The sequence below is a fragment of the Oryctolagus cuniculus genome, chromosome 9 (assembly GCF_964237555.1).
Source record: "Oryctolagus cuniculus chromosome 9, mOryCun1.1, whole genome shotgun sequence".
Taxonomy (NCBI): Eukaryota; Metazoa; Chordata; class Mammalia; order Lagomorpha; family Leporidae; genus Oryctolagus; species Oryctolagus cuniculus.
In genome coordinates this window covers 63,743,512-63,767,418 of record NC_091440.1, presented here as the reverse complement: position 1 = coordinate 63,767,418, position 23,907 = coordinate 63,743,512, and the positions used below count along the sequence as shown (strand labels likewise).

Below are 23,907 nucleotides of genomic sequence, written 5' to 3'. Positions count from 1 at the left end.
CTGCTCCTATTTTTATTAGGAATTTTACCTATTTTGAGGTTTCAAGTAGGAGGGGTGGATCCAGTATATAAGGAGAATGGAATGAGAATGTGAAACTAGGTGCTTTTTGCCATCTCCAAATCACATAACAATGAAACATAGCACCACATCCTAATCCCTTCAGGAGTAAATGTATTTAGTACTTACTGAAAGTATGTAAAATTTTAGTTAGGAACCTCTTAAGCTTTTTTTTTTTCTTGTCAATTTATATAAAATTGCTAATTCATAGGGTAACAGGATTCTAGGCCAAATGACCAACCCCCTACAATGCTTTTTAACAATACTTTTTTTTTTTGATGTTCTGATAATGAATTTGTTTCAGAAATATTTATTGAATGGCTATTCAGCAAAAGTACTAAGATAACAAAGAAAAAAATGGTTTTGGTCCTTAAGAGTTCTAGTATGAAGCATTATAAGAGCTGAAGTGTCCTCTGAATTATCTGAGTGAAGTTATACCCAGTTATTATTTGTATACATGACTTTTCCACTCAAAATAGGTGATTAAGTTGTAGATTGATGGGCATAGAGCATAATGAGATAGAGTTTAATGAGCAACAGCCTGGTATCTACTCTTGTTTCTGTTTTATCATCATTGTATGACCTTTGTAAAGGAATTAATCTTTCTTAAGCCCAATTTTTCTACCTGTTATGTAGGGGTAATAGCTAGCCTGGCACTTTTGTTGGGAGGATTAAAGGTGATATACTGTATAGTGCACCTACTTTGGTTCTTTGTTATTCTAGGTGGCTGCTTTTACTACTATGCCAAATAAGAGTGATTCCTTCTTTAAGCACTATAAAATGAAAAACTAGCCTACATGTTCAGAAAAATATCATAATCTTCTAAACTGGTGATTCTGTGCCTTTGTGATATTTTTAGTGTGGCCTCTCTCTCCTGGAGTTCATAAGAGAATTAATCCCAGTGGAAGAGGAGTGACTACTTTCTCAGTTCTCTAAAGAATTATAACATATCTGGTACCATCATTCTAGATGCATAAGGGAAAAGTGAATTGAGTACCTATAATGGAGACATTAGCAGTTAATTCTTTTGCTGAATCCCGAGCTACTAGGAGTATATTATACTTGTGTGTGATCATTTGAGACTGCTTTGAAATTCTTAAATTGACATAAATGAAAGTTGTCATAAAGTACTCCTTCACCTTTTCTGTAATGAGGATCAGAGGCAATTAGAAGCAGTATGTCATACAACAGTTTAATACTCCAGAATAGAACCCATTACCCTAGTCAACAATGATTCTCAAACTTTTTCTAAAGACTGTTTTAGATGGGCATAATGCCTTGAAGACCATCTGTTCCAAGCTCAATCCCACATGGTACTGAAAATTATCTCCTTAGAATGAATGAGATTAATCAGTTTGTTTTAAATAAGATAATGAGTCAGTATCTGGTTTTTAAGCTTTAAAGATTCATTGAACTGGATTTTGATATCAAGTACAAAGTTTCAAAATTATAGTTTGTATAAAACTAGTTTTTCAGGTGAAACAAATTACTTTTATAGTGTAGTCATTTTGGAGAATGCTTTTATATATATCATGTGAAGGTTGACACTGTATTTTAGTTTATTAAAAACCGAGCAGTTCTGCACAAGAGACAGTTTTATTGAATCCCACATGTTTCATCATACTTACATGTATTACTAACCTGTAGAATCAATATCCCTTGAAATACACATTGGGAAATGTTAATTTGCTTATTCTGTATATCAGAAATATCCTGGGTCATATAGTCAAGTGATGCCAGGCCTCAAGTGGATCTCATCTCTACATTTATTATTCTACTGTAACAGTTCTTTCTCTGTTTACTAGTCTTTTCTGTAAGTACACAAATCATATTGGAAATAAAAGCAGATGTCATGTGAAAGTCTTTGTACCCAGTGGGCATCTGACAGATGTTAAGGAACATTTTTAAGAAGTACAGCACTGGCATATTTGCAGGCTCATTTAATTGGCACTGTCTTTGTAAATGATCTGCAGATCTTAGGGAAATCTGTAAATGGGTTAGAACTAGTTAATTTCATAAACATTCAAGATAGAGAAACAAATCAGAATATGTTCTATGTTTTAATTGCTGTCAGTAGAAAATATTTCCTTACCTGACTTTCTTTGTACCTTACACTGGAGAGTTATGTTGAATGATGTGAACTCAGTATGGAGCCAGTTGAACATTCTATTCTTTTTGTTCATTTCACGTGTGACACTTATTTCAGAAATGGAATACAAGAGAAGCACAAAAAGGGATGTCAAATACTAGTGAGAGACATTAAATTTTTTTGGGCCTAAAGGATTTATTAAAGAAGTGAAAAAGATGATTATTGGAGATGTTTCTGAAGACATGCTGGTAAACTAGAAGTGGAATTTTTGACTTCTTTGGGAGTGCCTTTAACATGGGCTACCATAGTGCTTCAGAAAGTCAGAATCTTTAAAGTATTAGCTTGTTCAGTTGAAGTTTTTGAAGGAAGAATACCATAATCTGGTATTACTTCTGAGTAAAATTTAAAGGAGTTAATTTATTAAGACATGTGAAGGGAGATCCATTAGGTTTTTTTTTTTTTTTCCTTAATAGCGATCTATTCACATGTGGAGATCTCTGGTTGTCTAAGTAAAGAACTTGGACTAGCCAGTCTGTTGTAGCTTTTATGAAGTTTTACTGATAACCAACTCAGTGTTAACTAAACTCCACATATCTGTTAAATTGTATTTCTTAAACTGTTATTTTGATGGTGGTGGTGTTTTTTTTTCCCTCCATACCTTTTCACAGTTTTTTTTTTTTTTTTTTTTTTTTGGTATTGTTTTCCTTTTCTGACATGGATTGTCAAAATTTTATTCCCTAAATATTTGGAAAGTACAAACAGTTATGAAAGAAAGCTGGGAATAGTCAATAAGATACTGGGATTAATTTTTTTCCAGGATTTAAACTTAGGAAATCAGGTTGGACATTTTTTATTTTTTCTGGGTTGTATTCTCGTTGCTGTATAGAAATCAGCTATCTGATGAATAGTTGACAAAGACTTTATTACTTTCTGACATTCACTGACATGGACACTATGGCTCATGCAGGATGCCCTCTGTGACTGACTGGTGGATGCTACTGATTTGTCTTCATCATGTTAGGCTCAGTTGCAATGCAAGTTTTATAGTAGAATAGATTGAAAGAATTTTTTATAAGTAGATATACTCTGGTTTGAAAAAAAAATCACTTTATTAAGAAAGAAAGCACCAATTGGAAAATACTTATCTAGGATGTTGGTAAGTTCTGCAGATGTCTAATATATTTATGTTGACTTTTTAATTAGACTTAAAAATGAGATGAGAAAGGGAATGACCTTTTGGGCTTCTCTTTATATTCAGAAGAATTTGAGTAGAAATATAAGCCATCTGAAAATAATATTTAAAATATATTAAATTTTAAATCAACTACAACATTCATTTAAGATATTACCTATTTTGCAATAAACTAAAGAATGTTATCTAGTGGCAGAATTGAGTTCTGAATCCAGTTTTTTATTGCCAGATTAGCATTTTATTCTTAAAATGATTTAATCTGTAGTTAAAATGTCTATTATGTTAAGAAAAAACTCATTTAACTATGAAATTCTCATTTAAAATACTGTTCTTTATATTAGGCAAGTCATTAGATATGTAAACTACAGATTGGAATTAGAAAAAAATTTTTCTATATCTTGCTTTTTGCAGATACTTAAAGGTAAAAAGGATTTCTTATGATTTAAGCGTTGTTTTGGATGTAGACTTTTTGGGTTCAGTAGAAACATCTGTTCTAGATTATTTATGTTGCCAAGTCTGAGTTCTTAAATTTGCTACACTTTGTTTGCAAGTTTTATTGCCTTGTCAGACTTTCATAGGTTGATAGCAATGGCAGAACAACCAACTGTTAACTGATATATGTTTAAATGAAATTGAAGGAGTTTCAGAGTTCTACTTAAAACAGATATGTTTATTCTAGCATTTTATCATATACTGAGTATTTAAAAAGAAGTACTTGTAATTGTTGATCAAAATATGATTTGTAAAAGCACGAATAAGTTACAATCAGAATCCTAGAGTCAAAACTCATTGAATTTCCTGCTCTTTAGCTTAGCAGGTGTGTAATCGTAGGTGAATCCCTTAACTCCTTTGTGCATCAGTTTCTTTTTGGGTGAAGTTGTGTAAATATCACTGATTTTACAGATACAATAGAGTTATTGTGAGGATTTAGTGAGGCAGTATATATCAAGTGCATAATGTATCACTTTACGTGTACTAAGTTCTTAATATTAAAGCAAAAAGTTGAATAATTGCTTACAACCAGCTTTATAAGTGAAAGTAAATTACATGGGAGTTTTATCTCTTGAACTTTAGTGAAAATGTGTGGGAGGAATGCTTATGGCTTTAAACTGTTTCTTACGGAAATTTTAAAGAGAATTAGAATGTCCTCCATTTTTAATAATGCAGAAATAAAAATTCATGAATGAGCATGTAAATTGGAAAGAAGCGTTGCTTTTTTACCCATCTCATATGCTTACTGTAGTCGAGTTAATTTTCATACTTCTTATTTATTAAGAACATAGTATAGTTTTTTCTGTTGGTAGGAGAAAGTTTTTTCTTTTGATCTCAGATAATTTTTTTAAAGATTTATTTTATAGTCAGAGTTGCACAGAGAGAGGAGAGGCAGAGAGAGAGAGAGAGAGAGAGAGAGATATCTTACATCCTCTGGTTCACTCCCCAATTGGCCGCAACAGCCAGAGCTGTGCGGATCCGAAGCCAGGAGCCAGAAGCTTCTTCCATGTCTCTCACACAGGTGCAGGAACCCAAGCACTTGGGCCATCTTCCACTGCTTTCCCAGGCCACAGCAGAGATCTGGATTGGAAGTGGAGCAGCAGGGACGCGCACCTGTGTCCATATGGCACCCATATGCAATGCCAGCACTGTAGGCGGTGGCTTTACCTGCTATGCCACAGCACTGGCCCTTGATCTCAGATAATTTCTGAATTAAAATTCTCTGTATAGAGAACTATTTACTAAAGAAAACAAACAAAAAATAAGTCTATTACCAACTAATTACTATTTTGAAATTAGTGCAGGACTTGTCACTGTGCTGTCATTTCCATTAGGATTAATTTTTAAAGGCTAAACTTTTCATCTGAATGATTTTATATTTCTTCTCATAGATTATTCTATAGGTGTGTCAAGTATGGAAAGTTTTCCAGGATTTAGTCTTATCAGAAAGTTGCATAAAATATAGTACAGGGTGTTTCCATATACACATTACCCAAATTTCCCTATTGTTTGTACCTTGTACTCGTGTAACTATAGTTCAAATGTAGGAGTCAGTACTAACTAACCTATAAATGTGTTTTGAATTTTGATGCTCTCTATTAAATGGATCCCATATTGTACTTAGTTGTTCTGCCTCCTTCAGTCTAGGCCTTTTCTTCCTTTGCCTTTTGAGATCTTAACGCTTTGGTAGAGTAATAGCTGTTAGAGTGGCCCTCAGCTTGTACTTATCTGATATTTTCTCATGAATAAATCGCTATTATACATTTTTGGCAAGGCTACCTCAGATGTGATGTGTGTGTGTCAGTGCAGTGTATTAGGAAGGTACATGGTACCAATTTGCCGTATTACTGATGGTGTCATCCTGATCATTTGGCCAGGTTTCTAAACTGTCAAGTTACTAGTTTTTCCCCTTTGTAATTAACACATGTCTTACAGGAAATATTTTGAGACAGTTTAAACATTCTGCCTCTTACCATACTTTCACCCATTAATTTTGCCAACCATGGATGGTTCTTGCTTGATTGGATCCTTTTAACTTGAATTTTTTTTTTAAAGATTTATTTGTTTATTTGAAAGTCAGAGTTACACAGAGAGAGGAGAGTCAGAAAGGTCTTCTATTCAATGGTTCACTCCCCAGTTGGCTGCAACTGCTGGAGCTGTGCCAATCAGAGCCAGGAGCTTCTTCCAGGTCTCCCACATGGGTGCAGGGGCCCAAGGACTTGGGCCATCTTCACTGCTTTCCCAGGCCATAGCAGAGAGCTGGTTTGGATTAACTTGAATTCTATAACCTTTTGTTTTGTTTTGTTGTTGGATACATCCTTTTTCTGGTCAACATTGGATAAAGACCCTAGAGAAATTAAGGTAAAGGCAGTTCAATTCATAAAATATTAAGTGCATTTCTTGCTATAGTTTCTCTTTTTCTGAATGTACCTACTGTGATTGTAGCACAACCCAAGATCCTCAAGTAAAAATATAGTAGAAAGAGGACTCTTTTGAAAATACCTTATGTGTACTTCAAAATATGCTGATCATTAAAGAACAAAACCTACTGTTTCATGTGACTAAGGCTGACATTCTGACACAGCAGGTTAAGCTGCTGCCTACAAAGCTGGCATTCCCTGTGAGCACACATTTGAGTCCTGGCTGCTTCACTTCAATTCAGCTCCCTGCTATAAAGCTCCTTCTGGGAAAGCAGTGGAAGATGACCTGAACGAATACTGTGTTTCCACCCTTGTGGGAGACCCAGATGGAGTTCCTGTGTCCTAACAAGTTTGGCCTAACCTGGGCCATTGTGGCCATTTGGTGAACCAGTGAACCAGTGGATGGAAGATCTTCTCTCTCTCTCTCTCACTCTCTCTCTCACTCTCTCTCTCTAACTCTGCCTTTCATATAAATAAATCTTAAAAAAAGGCAAAAAAGATGCTAGAGAAATAAAAGTAATGAATAGGTTACTTATGAACAGTGTTTGAGTAATTTAGAGATTTTCTTAATGTTACTTTGACTAATTATCATTTTTGTCCAATATCCAAGCCTTCTTTTAGCTTAATGTTTTATTTTTTGAGATAACATGTTTTTAATTTACATTGCATTCAAAGGCTTATTGGCTGCAAATCTTTTTTATTCAAAGGGCTAAGTGGTAAGTGTCAGCACTATTGTATTGCCTTCTTGACCCCAGTGTGTTTTTTCCTTCTTAATGTCAGTATCATTTAGGCAGATAAATTTATGATTTTATCATTTATTTCATAGTCAACTAATTGCTCTAAAGATATATTTTATTGGGGATTCTTTTTCCTCTTTTCCTTCTTTATCTTACAAGATCATGGGGCATGAAGACACAATCAGGTTAGCCATCTATTGCTTCTAACAAATACCAGACATTTAAATATAGTGGAGTAAAACTTAAATGCAAATAATGTTTTTGGATGGTATCTTGATCAAAAGAATGAGGAGAAAATATATTGATAATGAAATTTGATTAGATGTTGCTCTTAAAACCTTACAATAGCTGGGTTTTTGTTTCCTTACAACTTCGTTGTTTTTTGAGGAATTGTTTTCCATGATTCAGTTTGTATCTTCATCAGGCTATGGAATCCCTTTAGGATCCAGGCTTGCTTTTTTTTTTTTTTTTAAATGTTTACCCCATTTGATAATAAACCCAAGATTTGTCATTTTAAAATAATCTATATAATATAGTCTATATAATATCTTGGGTAACTAATTCTGAAAAACATGAGTTGTTTTGATTTGGGGCAAGATGTCTCACTTTTCTGAAATTAAAAATGTGAAATTCAGTGCTTTGTCAACAATCTGGTTTATTTTCTTACTGCTTATAAGTCTCTGGAAAAGAAATCTATAATAGGTGTTATGATTTCCCTAAAATTTGTGTCATCTCAGGATTATAATATCTTTAGAGTTTCTGCTGACTATATTATGTAAGCATTAACCCTAGAAGCTGGTGACCCCCAAGATAAAGAGAGATCCATGAAAGTAATACTTAGGAGTTTTTGTTTTCTTTTGGCTTAGAAATTCAGGCTTTTATATCTACTTTAGATATCTCTTGAAAATTCTCCTTTTTTTTCTTGTTTCTTAATTGGTAGACTTCATTCATTTATAAAACATGTACTGAATTACCTACTGAGTGTGCCAAGCACTTTTCTGGGGGCTGGAGATACAGAGACTGCTTCAGTTAAGATGTTCCTTCTTACTGCCACCTGGAACTGTTTTGACTACTAGAGGAGTTTGTGAGAAATTTCCTTTCTTTGTAGAAGTGTTTAGAATCAGTCAGAATGAGCAGTTATCAGGTAAGTAGGAAACAAATGTTACATCATGCTTCCAGCTCATGTAGAATGGCTTACTTTATGACTAATCTGTAAATTTATAAACTGGTACGTTCAACTTTAGATCAGTGAGTTATATCAGAAGTGAATAGAAATCATAGTCTTTAGAAACAAGCTATCCTGTTTTGTTGCTTAAAATAATTTGATGTAGCCCTCCCTTTTTTTTTAAATACTAGAACTGCTTAAAACTAATAAGCCATTTAAGCTCAAATATTGCAAATAGTCTAATTTCGTATATATCTCAGAAGAATTTTTGTGGTGTTTATATATAAAATACTTAAGATTTATTCTGATTTGAATATAACTGGATTTTCAGTAAGAATCTTTAGAAGTTTAAGTATTTATAGAAAATGCTCAAATGATTTTATTGATATACTGACAGATTAACAGACCTAAAACACTCATTTGAGGTAGCCTGTCATCGCTGATTTTGTTAGCTTTAATTTGAAACTTACACTCTAGTTGTTGAAATATATAAGTCCTACAGTGGAATACGTAACAGTTTTTCCTCAAAATGTCACTTAGGGGTGGCATTTGGCCTAGCCCATTGTGACACTGCTTGGGATGCCTGCATCCCAGATCACAGTGTTTATGTTCAAGTCCTAGCTCTGCTCTGGATTCCAGCATTCTGCTGGTACACTCTGGGAGGCAGCAGGTGATGCCCGGTCACTGGGTCCCTGTGACCCATGGTGGGGAACCTAGACTGAGTTCTCACCTCCTGGCCATTTGGGGTGTAAATCATGGATGAGAATTTTGTCTTTATCTCCCTCTCTCCCCCCTTAACTCCCCCTTTCCTCTATTCCCCTCCTCCCCAATAAAACATAAAATATAGATCATGTCAATTTCAAAAAGCACATGGGAGAATTCAGGTAATTAAAATAGAATTAAGGAAGGTCTTACTGTATCACTCTTACGACTCTTCATCAGTAATCTCACATTTTTCTTGTTTGAATGTTGATCTTATTTGGAGAGTACTGGTTCGTTTTTCTGTATAATGATACATTATTATATCCTGAGTCTTTTATTCTTTAAGCAAGGAAGTTGTTAGCTGTCCTTAAAATTTTTATTTAGAGAAATCTTTATTTCAGAGTGTATGTATGTTGAATCTGGAAGTTTGGCAATTTAGGCAAATAAAGAAGTTATATTCTGAAAGTGAGCTCATTTGGGAGAAGTTTATAAATGGTTCCATTTTGATTCAGCCAGCTGATGTTTAATTTGCTCTGTAACCCAACCTAAAGACGTTTTGGGTCAGGTTGTGTTTTTAACATGCATTCTATGCAATGTGGTAAATAAGAGGGTTGGAGGTATTTAACTTAGAAGTCCTCCCAGAGGATAAACTGTAAACCTAGCCCATATTGCTCTGTACAAGGTAGGATTTCTAGGGAATTGCTTTTCATTTGTAAAGTTGGCCTGTAAATTTAACAGCATTTTGCTGGGCATGTTCCTTATTTCAAAATGTACCTTTCCCTTCTGGCAGTGTTTGCATTCAGTAGTGTTTGAGAGGTGAAGAAAAACTGTGAGGTTTGGAAAATGATATTTTTATAGTTTCTAACAGATTTGTAACTAATATGTAGTTTTTACTGAGATTTCATTAATTTGGAAATCTCTGATAACTCTTGCAGTTTGTATTCATTATACATGAAAAAATGATTTGTCAAAAAATTGATTAGAAAAAACTGTAGTAGGATTGTTTGCTAATTTTTAAAGCACTTTTGGGGCACCTATTTGCACTATATGAATACAATGAAAACATATGTAAGATAGCTCTGTAGTGATTTTTAAATCTGTCTCATCTGTCTCATCATTACAAAAAAGCTGCCCCTTAAGAACTCCAGTATGGTTCTTTGTTGACCTATCTATTTTGGTTTTTTGACTCTTGAAAAGACCTAAAGTACATTTGGATTTTTTTTTTTTCCGATTTAGTGCATCTTCACTCTCATCATCCCTCAGATACCTCCTTGGTGTGATAATCCTGTAAAATGCTTTTTAAAAACCCGATCTAAAAATAGTTTCCTCAAAACTGGAAAACTTTAGGGCTTAAAATCTATTGGAATACTAAAACTGAAAAAAAAAATAGCCATCACCTCACATAAAGGACCTCCGTAGTTACTTGTTTTATATCTCTTACTAAACGGCAGTTTTGGCTTCTTTCAGGTTTCTTTTTTTTTGTTTCTTTTGACTTTTGGAAATCACAGACTTGATGGTTAAATTCACAGATTTTTCATTTTTTAAGCCACACTGTTTTCATTTCTTATGTGTACAGAATTGGATATTTTCCTAACCAGGAGGGTTGGCTTGTTCTTTTCATCTTTTAGGCTTTTAAAAATTTTAGTCTAAATGTTGTTAGGTAATGGAATAACCATTCCTTTGCAGCTCTTGGTATATTCCAAACTGGCTACCAGAGCCAGGATGAAGTGAAGGCATTAAAACACTAACTTTGGTTGGTTGCTACCTTCTTAGTGCTGAGATAAAACCTTTGTTGGTTGATTGATAGAGCACAAGAGAGCACAATCCTCGTTCCACTAACAGGTAAGGATCCCTTGTGATAAACAGTTGCTGTGAGAGGGAGATTATGTGATAGCCTTGTTTCCTTAATTTATCCCCAAATAAGAGATGTCCAACAAATAGAACACTGTATTCCATAGTGCAAGGATATGCGGCACCTTTATATTTAGAACAGAATGTGAAATTTAATAGGGATGTATCATTCTGTATCACAAAGTACAATTGGTCTGTTTTCCAAAGGCAGCACTGTTACGATTTGTCCCACAGACCCTGTAACTTTAAATATGTATCTAGCTTTCTTGTTTCTCCTTTCAGCTTTTCCTTGGTCAGATGCTATATGCTTTTGAACTTCCTTTTCCTCTCCATTTACCTTATAATAAAGCTAACTGTTTTCCAGTATCTCTACCATCATCTGTTATTTGGGTATATCTTACTGCTTGGATTTCTACATGGTAGCCATTAATGATCATTCCTGGTCCTTCTTGACCCAAAGCAAAAATGATCATGCATTTTAAAAAGATTTTGGAATCTGCGTTATCTATGTCTGCTATTCTGCCCTCCCAAGTTATAAAGATGAGTGATTGAAGAATAGCTTTCTCCATGACAGTAGTCATAGCTTTGATAATATGTAGTTTAGCTTTGTATCACTATAATATGGGCCTATAGTGTGATGAATTCTTTAAATTACCTCAGACTTGAAAACCGAGAACAAATCCAGCTTCTTAATATTTCCAAAGTCTAGTTGTATTCCTGTTAATATGCTTCATTATCCTGTTTCTGCTTTTCATTCCATCATCTTCTCTTTGACAGAAGAATTAACTGGGACTCCTCCTATGGTATCTCTGAGGTTGAGTGCCTTTTCCCTGTCCCCTTAAGACAACTGTGATCTTGTTTCCAGTCATAATTTATCATTTTTTGGTTCGGTCTTCTACTCAAGGTTGAGTGGTTTGTCACAGAGTGTGTTATGGCTTAAACCAATACAGGTCCCTTCTTAATTGTTCTGAAGAATGTAAACATTTCTAAAATTCAAATTAAGAAGGCATTAAGGAAAGCATACCCAAAGGTAGCTCCTTTTTATCCTGAGGATAAGCCATTACAAACTCGAATGACCACAGAATGTAATTTCTTAATAAGAATTTTTTCTTAAATCTATATTCAGCTCTCTATTTCAGTGCTTCTCTCCTACCAGAGGTGCAAGGAGTGATCCTAGAACCACAGATACAGCCAAGACCACGGAGAGCTTTTGACGTCAGGGGTCCACTTTCTCCACTGAACCCTTGGAGACAGAATATCCAGCTTCTGGAGAGAGTGGGAAAGGATAATAAACAAGTGGGTGCTTTCCATTATTTACTTGGGTTTATTTATCTATTGGAGTGTTCTTCCATTGCCCATTTAATTCTATTGGTAAACTCCTTGGGTTCACATAAGAACCAGGTGGGGATGCAATCTGTCTGTTTTTCTGAGAGTGCTAACTAGTGCCCATTTAAAAAAGAAACCTGACATTTATTTAATTTTCTCTCCAGACAGCCAAAGCAATGGATGATTTGGGCACATGATTCGGTGAATGCCTATGTAGTCCACAGGAATTTTGAAAAGGGGATATTCACCTATTTGGCCTTTATGGTATGAGTGGACTTTAAACTACTCTTTTACATTTTAGTAATTGAAAACTTTCTGTTTTTCATTTTTGGGCAAACAAGACATCTGGTCTTTTAATTTATATAGTCAGATGTCCAGGTGTTATCCTGCACTGTTAGAACTTTTTGGTATTTTCCTACCCCAAACATTAGGACTTAATATTTGATATTTTAAAAGATGCAATGATAGTACCATTATGGTTTTACTGTCAAATCTAGGCTTCATTCTTTAATAGAGTAAATATGAATGATTATAAGTTTCAGGATATAATAACCCTGAAAGCTATGTTTAATATACTCAAAAGCCGTTTTTCTTGTCCCTAGGAATAATATTTGTGGCAAAAGAGCCCTTTCCCTAGATTTTCCCCATGGCATTAAGATGATTTTCTCTTAGTTTCTCTGATGCCGAGGGTAGGATTTGATTCCAGGAAGTTCTTATCTACAGTGGGTAGACTGTGAACTTGGTGCTTTTGGCAAGTTTTCATTTTTCCTTGGTGGATTCCTTCTGTGACTCCAGGTATCTTGATAATGGGAGACTGGTTTATTTGTTCTCTAATTGCCCAGATTTCTTTCAACTGGTAAAACATCATACTTCAGCAAAAGGAATTCTTCTAGCAGAGCCTTCATGGATGATATCTGTCAGACATGCCAGCATCTGCAGTTTGGAAGGCAGTGGTGAATGGACCCATGCACTATGTCTAGAAGACACAAGAATGAGCGAGCCACCTGATCTTGTCATTTATAAACTTTAAGATCTACTCTGGTTTATTTACTCTTGGTCTGAACATGGAAAGGCTCAAATAATCTTTTCATATTGGAATTTTACATGGTCATGAAAATATGTCTTTCTATTTAGAAGACTGAAATAGAGGCAGCTTGAGAGACTCCTTTCTTTAAAGCAGCTCTCTGTATCTGTTCCATTTAAAGGACTTCCAGGATTTAAAATCACCTTAGTGAAGTAGGCAGACTTTTTTAAAGCACTATAGGAAATCCAGAGAACATAATGAATTGTTTTATTACACTGAAAGAAATTAATAAATCAAGGGTGAACTTCTTAATTATTCCAGAATTACTTTTAATATTAGGATATACTCTTCAAGCTCATCTTTTGCTGTTCTTGAGCCTTATTCTTACTGTATTTCTCAAGTCAACAGAATGTAATATAGAAATAAAAGAGACATCAGAGTCAGAGTAGCGTGGTCTGTCTTCTGAAGTCCTAAATACCTGTTAAACTTGAAGTATTGTTCTGCACTGAAGGCATACTAAGTCTCAATGATGCTGTCACAAAGCAGCAGTTAATAGAGCAAAGGCAGTTAGCATTAGAATAAGCCTATAAGTGTGAATAAGTGTTACAAAATAGTTATCTAAACTGTCCATTGATTGATAAAAGCAGTTAACAAAATGTTTTATTTCTCTGGTATCTATTAACTGGTCAGTCAAAAGCTATTAATGAAACTTTTCAAAGTATTCTGATGCTGCCAGTTTCTTTTATTTTGATATAAATTTTAAGAATTGAAGTCATAGTTATTAATATGGAAGCAAGTAAGATGTTTTAGAAATCTCACAGATTTTTAAAAGCCACATTTGCTAAAATTTCACCTGATCTTTAATCTTTCTTGGCTATCTATGAGACGTATTTTTTTCCTCATTAATTATAAATAAGATTTTGTAAGAATAGTACTTAAAAGTAAGTTTAAAAGATCCATTTGATCTAAAATTTCCCTGGAGAGCTCTGAATTCCCATAAATGGTTACAGGTTTTTATTCCTGACTTTTGTTACATGTTAATATGACAGTTGATTTACAAGCATATAAATTAAAAAAACAGCTACCCAACATTTTAGAAAGAACTTACAGAACTGAAAGTGAAATTTGCTTGGAAATTTAATGGGTTGAGTTCTTTGAACCGCAGTACAAACCATTTTATATGGCCTATGAGATTATTAGCTTTTTGTTTTAGCTTTGAAGATGAAAAGTGATTTAATCTTTTAATCTCATGCTTTGATTAAATTTTAGCTTTGTTCCTTTAAAGTGTGCAAAAGAAATGTAAGTGCATTTCTATTTACCTCATGCCACTAAAAGCTATTTAAAAGTGAAACTTTTTGTATATTATTGTGAACTGATTTGTTTATTTAAACTTTTATTTTGATGCGTTTTTCTTTCAGTTTTTTATATTTCGTGTCACAATATGCAGTTCTATATTTTTCAATGTTTTCTGAATATTAACGTAAGCTAATTTTTTTCTAGAATGACTAATTGTGTAATATTTGTATTTGTGATCATTTGAAAACTAATAAATATTTTGTCCATGAAAAAAATGCACTTACTGATAAATGGCTTATTTCTGTTTCAGGAGTAGAAAGTGAAAATTGAAACAGCATTTTAAAGTGTATTCTAATTTTATGTGTCTTCTAAGCATTTCTGAATATATATTTTATCCCTTTGTATATAACAATTTTTTTGAGAAAAATGATTTTTGAAACTTAAAATGATGGGGTCACCATGTGAATGTATGACATAGGTGATCTGTTTAATCTGTTTTTGCATTTTCCTAATTACAACATCTTAGCTTTGTTTCCAGAATTGGATTTTTTAGATGCCATTTTTGTATGTTGATTTTGTAAACTATTTAAACTCTTTGAGTTAATAATGTAAACATTGGGAATAATTTGGTCAAATCTTTTAAAACTAGATTGATCAAAATCTATCCCCTTACAAAATAGCATACAAAAACAATTCCTTTACCCAGAAAATGAACATTTGAAATTGATGGCTGATTGTTGAACCACCCAACTAGTAATGACTGTTACAAATGAATTAAATGTTTTGTGTTTGAATGTTCTGCTAGCAAAAACTATAAAATGAGAAATGGTGGCTCCAGAATCTTTTAATATTATCAAGACAGCATGGAAAAGGGTAAATTTTGGGTTTTAATGATTCTTGTCTATGCCTGCATAAGCTTAACCCATTATGTTTCATTGTCCTATATTTAGGACATGTATAAAAACTTGATTGAGCACTAAATATACCACTTATGGTAACTGTGATATAAATATGTCATGGAAATATCTACAGAATTGAAAACTTGGGATTTAATGGGTTAATTGAAGCTGATGCAATAGTCCACTTTTCTATGCAGGGTCTTCTAGGAGCAAGGGATTTCTTTTTGAATTTGGGAGAAGTAACACAAAATGTGGACTCCAAAAATTAAAAGTAAACACTAAGATGGGGTCCTAGGCAAGGAAATAAAAATTGAACTAATGACAACATGTGGATTAAAATGAAATAAAGTGGTTCCCCAAAGAAATTCTGAGAAAATGAGTATTACAAAAGGATGAGCCAGCTCTATTAAGGAAAGGGTAAGGAAGCTAAAATTCTTGGCTTTATTAATCTGGTAAGTTTGGAAAAGATGAGTTAAAGATTTTGTGGTTAAAGGTGGTTTTGTTTTGTTTTGTTTTGTTTTTAGAATATACCCTACCGAAAGGTTTACAAACAAAATATATTTCAATGGGAGGCTATATTTTATGTGGGGGAAGACAAACAAAAAATTTGTAAGCCTTTCCTGTACCTGTATAAAAGGGAGGGGTAGGATGGAGGATAAAACATCCTGCAGCAGAAACTTCAAAAATATCAGAGGTGATGGGTTTGTAAGGACTGTTGCCTACACTCTCAGTAGCCTTCAAAACAAAAGTATTACAGAATGTTAAAGTTGGTTTAGTAATTATATCTTCGAGATACATGATCATAGGCTTACGGCCTCACCATAACTGATCATTGATTGAATTAGTATTTAAAAGTCTGTTTTGGTTCCTTAGTGAAAAAACAAAGGATTTTTTTTTCCTTTTTGAGTAGCTTATTTTTTTAAAAAAAAAAAGTAAATATCACACTGTTCAGCTTATTGTAAGCATGTATACAGATCTTACTTTCTTTTACTATATTGAAACAATTGCACAAAATGTCAGTGCTTAGATGTCCTAAGTGTTGGACAATTCCAACCTAATTTTACTCAGTTATTTTTCTTTTCCTTTGTTAAAAGGATTTCATACTAATTCAGTCTTAAAATGGGAAAGATTGATGTTTTAAAAATGAACACATAGGTGCCCTGGAGTTTTCTCACTTGTACATCTATCAGGTAATTAGATTACTGCATTGAAAACGTTAGGGAACTTTGAAGTGTGCTTCGGGAGTGTTCAGAAATTGTGATCAAAGGGATCTCTGCTCAAGAGGTAAGGTATGGCCTAGAGAGAAATACGTTCAATGTCTGATGATAAAGTAAACCACAACAGATAGCCTTAGGTTTCTCAGACAGATTTAGAATTAGGAAAAGAATTCTTGCTAATATTCTCTTCCAGAGATGGGAAATGGGTAAACTATAAATTTGTTTTTGTATGAGCTTGAAGTAGATTTAGAAATACATGCAGACATGGTACTCTTGTGTATGTGGTCTCTGATATTCCAAGGCATCTCCTTTCTTTGCTCTCAGTGTTTATCACTCTAATTTAGTATTTCTTAAACCCTGAGCACTTTAAAAGTGGGTTTTCCTTGAAAACTTGAGTACACATTCCATGAGATTATTGCCTGGCTTCATTTTGGGTGTGTATTTTTATTCAATGATACCAGGAACTTAGAAAACAGTTGTTCAAGAAAGAACTTTTTATTTTTATTTGAGAAATTCGAGTACTTTTATGAACTTTCATAAATACTAAGGGAAATAATTATAGATTAAGAAATAATATTGTTGCCTAGTATATAAAATCATTGAGAGGAAAAAGTTACACTCTCTAAGGAATTTTTTTTTTTTTTTTAGAGGCAGTGTTACAGAGAGAGAAAGAGAGGTCTTCCATCTGCTGGTTCACTCCTCAAATGGCTGCAGCAGCCGGAGCTGGGCCCATCCAAAGCCAGGAGCAGGGGTTTCTTTTGAGTTTCCCATGTGGGTGTAGTGGCCAAAGCACTTAGGTCATCTTCTAGTGCTTTCCCAGCCGTAGGAGAGAACTGGACTGGAGGAGGAACAGCCGGGACTCAAACTGGTGCCCATATGGGATGCTGGTGCCAGAGGCAGAGGCTTTCACCCACTAAGCCACAGTGCCAGGCCCTCTAAGGAATTTTAAGTAGGCTCTAAGAGTTGATTGTTAGTATAATTCTTATATCTAAAAATGAAGAAAAATGTTGTACTGAATGTTGATGAGATAAGAAAATTGATTAGGATTTTTTCCCTAGGATTAAATTATTAGTATAACTAAGTTTATGGTAACATTAGAAAACACAGTAATCGTCTATCATATGTTTGAATTCTTTTTATAAGAACTGCAGCTCATGGGCATTTGGCTTTTATTTAAAATAATTTGCTACTTACTCCACTTTTCCCTTCATGTAGAACAAAATATTAATACTCTTATAAACTAGTGGTAGAGCTCAGCATTTCAGGAGCTAGCGTTTTATTGTTTAGAATGTCTGCTGATAAGAAATTGATCCAGAATTTGCTCCTGTGCCATTTTTTATTTGAAAGATACTTTAGAAGTTATCTAGATTTCTACCATAATTGTATATTACTAGATGACTGATAACCCCAAAATATCACATTTCTAATGTCACACCATTGATAATACATTTTAAGATTCAAGTCTCAAGACCAACGGCTCAGAGATCTGTACCACTTTGCTACCTCCTCTAGTTGATCCCAGTTCTGGACAAGAGCAAATTGTCAGGTTAAGTATCTCCAGGTTCTTACCTGTTAGTCATGAAAGGTTTTCGGATCTTCTTTGAATATTAGTTTTCATTGTTTATCTTAGTGTTTGGCACTAAGCCAGCATTATACAAGTGTGCTTTACCTGGGCTGTTAGAACACATGACCTTATGTTCTGTTTGACCAGGATACCCATTCGACGTTACCCTTTGTTGATCCAGTAAGGTGCTTAGTTTTATGCATGTTGAGATTCTCTTAGGCAAAGACATTAGTGAGATGCAAAATATTTTGCTTGTAAAAATGAGATCAATACTGTGTTTATCCAAAGACTGAAATACATAGTTTAGTAAAAGAAAAAAAATCAAGGTGATAGTGAAGACTTTGGAAATCTTTGTTACACAAGTACAATCTCCCATTTATTTTTGGTTTTCTTAATTCTGGCATCAACAACTACAAACTTTATTAGATGACTTGTGTAATATGAGATGTTATTTTTTCAGGTTGTCCTTGCTAATGTAAGGGTAACCAGGCCTATTGGAACCAAATGCAGCACATGACTGGTGTTGAGAAGAAAATGAACTTTGTTTCATAACATGATTAAAATTAATAAAAGGCAGTACTTTAGTGGAAAAGTTTGGGAAATATACACGAAACAGCAGAAGACGAAGAAGTAGCTCTGGAATTCTGAGGATGTAGCCTAAATTCTTAAGGATAGTCTTGTACCTCAAAGTGTAGTGTTTGCTGTTATAGCAGCTTGTTTTTTATGTTTAGCAATATTTTTAAAATTCCCAGTTAAAATATTTAGCTTTCTCCCTCCAAATCATAAAATGAGCTCCAGAAAGACACAGGATATTTATTTAATAGTTGCACACACATCTATTTAAGAAGCATTGTTAGAAATGTGGTATTCAGGTAGCCCACAGTATCTGTGGGGAATTGGTTCCAGGATCTTCCAAGATCCCCCAGGATATAAAAATCTGCAGATGGCTCCAGTCCTTTATATAAAAGGGTGCAGTATTGGCTTATAGCTGTACATGTTTCCATATACTTTCCAATTATTTTGAAATACTTACTACTTTGGAAATGCCATGTGAATGGTTGTTATCCTGAATTGTTGAAATAATGGGAAAAGAAAGATCTGTACGTATTCAGTACAGGCACCATTTATTCCTCTTGTATTTTCAGTCCTCAGTGTTTTGGAACTATGGATGCAGAGAGCTGGCTGTGTTTAATCTTTCCTGAGTTAGAATTTGGAGCAAACCAAGGAAGAACAAACAAACCTTTACATGCCTTCCTGTGCGACTTCACTAGGTGCTTCACATACATTTATACAATTCAGCTACCTTGTAAGAAAAGTGATAAGCTTTCCACTTTACACATAAAGGTACTGAGGCTCAGAAGTCAACAAAGACTGCCCAAGGGCCTGTAATGAACAAGCAGGTTCTGAAGAATTCTGTTACACCATTGATTGCCAATTGTCTTTAACAAAAGGCTGCATAGTCTCAGGAAAGTTACATATAGAATCTCAAAATCTAATGTGGAAAAGATAATTACTTGCTTAGTATGCACTTTTATAGATTTTCTTTAAAAGAGCAATTTTAAGGTTTATAGGAAACTGAATGAGAATGGAGTTCCCCTGTGCCTCCTTCTACCTCTCATAGTTTTCCCTGATACCATCTCGGATTGATGTGGTAAATGTTTTTAATTCATGAGCCAATATTGGTATATTATTAACTGTAGTCCCCAGTTTACATTAGGATTCACTATCAGTTTTGCCAAACACATGTCGTGTGTTTACCATTACAGTAATACATAGAATGGTTTATCTGCCCTAGGAATGCCTTGTGTTCCCTGCTGGTGTGATTGCTGGCTGACTTGGTGAGCCTGTGCTAAGCATGGTGTTGCAGGCTGCCCTGCCATCTTCCCCAGTGGTTGTGCCATTTTGCATTCCCTCCAGGAGTGGATGCTAGTTCTTTTGCCCCACATTCTCACCAGCCTTTGGTGGTGTCAGTGAGTATAGCCACTCTGTAATAGCTATCTTGTGGTATCATTTTGTTTGTTTGTAATTGCCCAATGATGGGGGTTTGAGCATCTTTTCATATGCTTATTTACAATCTCTGTTACTTTCTTCAGTGAGATGTCTGCTCAGATAGATTTGTAAGTTCTTAATTGTATTTAGGATACCAGTCTTTTATCAGATAGGTGTTTGACACATGTCACCCAGACTGGCTTACCTTTTTATTCTCTTACCTGTCTTTTGAACAGAATTTTAAATTTTACTGAAGTCTGCCTTCTCAGTTTTTTTCTTTCACGGATCATGGTTTGGGTGTTGTATCTAAAAAACTCATTGCTGGGGCCAGTGCCGTTGGCTCACTTGGTTAATCCGCCTACGGCGCCAGCATCCCATGTGGGCGCCGGGTTCTAGTCCCGGTTGCTCCTCTTTCGGTCCAGCTCTCTGCTGTGGCTGGAAGGGCAGTGGAGGATGGCCCAGGTGCTTGGGCCCCTGTACCTGCATGGGAGACCGGGAGGAGGCTCCTGGCTTCAGATGGGCACAGTGCCGGCCATAGCGGCCATTTGGGGAGTGAACCAACAGAAGGAAGACCTTTCTCTCTGTCTCTCTCACTAACTCTATCTGTAAAATAAAAAATAAAAACTCATTGCCAAACTCAATCACCTAGATTTTCTACAGTGTTATTTATCTTCTACAGTTTTCTTAAAGTTTTGCATTAGATTTAGATCTATGATCTATTTGGAGTAAATTTTTGTGAAATGTTTCTGTTTAAGTTGACTTTTTGGAGGCAAAGTATGAAGTCTATAGTTGTTCCAGCATCATTTATTGGAAAAACTATTCCTTCTACAGTGAATTGGCTTTGTTCCTTTTTCTCAAAGATTTTTTGAGTGTCCTTGTGGTTCTGCTTCTGGGGTCTCTATTTCCAATGATTTGTTCTTTTGCCAATACCATTTTCTCTTGTCCTCTTGACTTTGTTCTTGCCAGTATCATGCTAGTTATTCTGAATATTTTGCTTATCCATATAGACTTTCAAATCAGTATGTCCACAAAAAGCATACTAAGATTTTGATTGGGATTGCATTGCATCTGCAGATAAAGTTGGGAAGAATTGATCTTAAGAAATATTGAGTCATCTTATCCATGAACATGGAATATTTCTCTAGTTATTTAGATTTCTGACTTTTCATCAGATTTTTAAATTTCTTATATAAATATTAGATCATATTTTACTAGGTGTGAACTAAATATTTTTTTGTTAATGTAAATAGTATTGGGTTTTAAATTTCAAAATCCAGTTGTTCATTGTTGGCGTGTAGGAAAGGAGTCTACTTTTGCATGTTAACCTTGTATCTTGAAACCTTGCTGTAGTCAGTTATTAATTGCAGGAGTTTTTTCCTTGATTCATAGGAATTTTGAATATGTGGAATAATTTTATCTCTGAACAAAATTTTATTCTCACTCCATTTTCATTTCCTTTATTATACTAGTTAGGATTACCCAATGTATTGTTGAATAGGAGTAGCGGCAGGAGACTCCCTTGTTCTGTTGCCAATACTATGGAGAAGGCATCTAGTTTCTCACGAGTAAGTATGATAACTGTGGGACTTTTCTAGATAATCCTCATCATATTGAGAAGTTCCTCTCTGTTCCTGGTTTCTCACAATGTTTAACCAGAAGTGGATGTTGGATTTTTTTTAAATGCCTTTTCTTCATTTATTGATGGGGTCAAATGATTTTTCTACTTTAGCAAGTTAATATAGAGGATCATATAAGTTGACTTGGATGTCAGCCAGTCTGGCATTCATAGAGTAAATCCTATTGGTCACAGTGTGTGTTTCTTTTTATCATCATTGGATTTCATTTGTGAATACGCAGTCAGATTTTTTTACATCAGTGATCATGAGAGATATTCTTCTGTAATTTTCATTTCTTGTATTATCTTTGATTTTGGTATCAGGGTAATGCTGGCCTCATGGAATGAAGAGTTTTACCCTCCATTTCTACTTTCTGAAGAGATTATAGGAAATTGATGTCATTTCCATAAATATCAGGTAGAATTCACAAGTGAAATCATCTGATGTAGGACTTTCTGCTTGGAGAGGTTATTATTGTTCAATTTCTTTAATATATATAGGCCTGTTCAACTTAACTGTTTCTTGCAGTGAGTTTTGGCAAATTGTATCATTTAAACAATTCGTTCTTTTCACCCAAGTTAACAGATTTGTTGACATAGAATTGATCATAATGATTCTTATCCTTTTCATGTTAATGGTATAAGTAATTCATTTTACTTGTGATACTAGCTTTTTTTGTGTCCTTTTTTATTGGTTAAGATGATCTGATGTCTATCACTTACTGATCAAAGAATGAGATTTTGGTTTTGGCTTTTCACTTTGAGTTACAGTGATTTTTTTTTTTTAAAGTTTATTTCAGAGAGTTAAACATCTATCTGTGTATATCTATACACACACACAGATATATGGAGAGCGAGAGGGGGGAGGGGGAGGGAGGGAGAGAGAGAGAGAGAGAGAGAGTTATAGAGTTGGAGAGAGTGTTAGTTTACACGGATTGACTCCCCAAATGCTTTCAGTGGCTGGCAGTTTGAAGCCCAGAGCCAGGAAGTCCATTTCCAGTCTTCTACCTCTGGTTTTCCTAAGGTGGAATTTAAGATTATTGATTTTTTGGTCTTTGCTAATCTAGGTTATTCAGTGCTATAAATTTCCCTCTAAACACTGTTTTGGCTGTGTCCCCCAAATTTTGGAAATTACATTTTCATTTTTATTATTTGAAATCTTTTAAAATTTATCTTGAACTTCATATCTGTGATACTTAGAAGTGTTGAATTTCTGAATATTCTGAGTATTTCCAGCTATCAGTGGTATTGTGTCTGTGATTTTTAGTTCAATTTCCATTGTGATCTGAAAGCTGGGTATCTGGTAACGTGTTTCACTGCCCAAAGTGTGGTCTGTTTGCTTAGTGTCCCATGTGAGCCTGAGCAGTTCTGATGTTGGATGCAGCATTCTGTTGATGTCAGGTTGATCCTGTTGATGGTCTTATTAAGTTCCATTAATATCCTTTCTGATTTTCTGCTTCCTGGACCTGTTAATTACTGATAAAAGGGTATTTAAATTTTTAACCAATTCTCACATTTTTATCAGCTTTGCCTCACATATTTTTGATGTTCTATAATTAGGCACACCTATAAGGATGATATTGCCTTCTTGGAATATTGATCTTTTTATCATTACACCTCTTTATCCCTGATAATTTTCCTTTTTTGAAATTTGCTTTGTCTGAAATTAATACTGCTATTCCTACATTCTTTTGATTGCTAATAGCAGGATATATGTGTGTCTGTTTCTTTTATTGTGTATGTGTTTTATCCAACCTTGGACTTTTTTTTTTTTTGGTAATCTTCAGCACAACTATTAACCCGTCCCCTCAAGTTTCCGCTTGTATTAGTGTGGTACATTTGTTGCTGTTGATAAACTAATTTTGATACATAAAAGTTCATAGTTTATATTAAGGTATACTTTCTTTGTCCTATAGTTCCATGAATTTTGCTAAATCCATAATGTCACATATCCATCATTTTATCTTACAGAATAGTTTTTTTTTTTTTTTTAATTTATTTGAAAGGCAGAGTTACAGAGGCAAAGAGAGAGAGAGAGAGGTAGGATGGTTGGTCAGTCAGTCGATTGGTCTGTTGGTCTTGGGCCATTTTCTGCTTTCCCAGGCCATAGCAGAGAGCCAGATCAGAAGTGGAGCAGCTGGGACCTGAACTGGCATCCATATGGAATGCTGGCACTGCAAGCGGCAGCTCCACCCGCTACACCACAGTGCCAGGCCCCAGAATAGTTTTAATTCCCTTAATAATACCCTGTGCTCTACATGTTGATCCTTCC

The 23,907-nt window shown here is 34.6% G+C and overlaps 1 protein-coding gene across 21 annotated transcripts in view; it reads left to right on the top strand.

The window, feature by feature from the left end:
* The window catches only part of TSC22D1 (TSC22 domain family member 1), a 122,411-nt gene that overhangs the window by 19,897 nt on the left and 78,607 nt on the right, over nt 1-23,907 (top strand). For 2 of the 21 annotated variants that reach the window (XM_070048781.1, XM_070048770.1), the window contains one exon: nt 11,845-18,330. The exons of 7 other annotated variants lie outside the window; for them this stretch is intronic. In XM_070048781.1, the coding sequence (XP_069904882.1) occupies nt 11,845-12,148 (304 nt within the window). In that variant the 3' untranslated portion in view covers nt 12,149-18,330. Of the gene's footprint in view, nt 1-10,540; nt 10,697-11,831; nt 18,331-23,907 lie in introns of those variants that run through there. 12 more of the 21 variants (XM_070048786.1, XM_070048777.1, XM_070048773.1 and 9 more) reach the window with 12 other exon arrangements.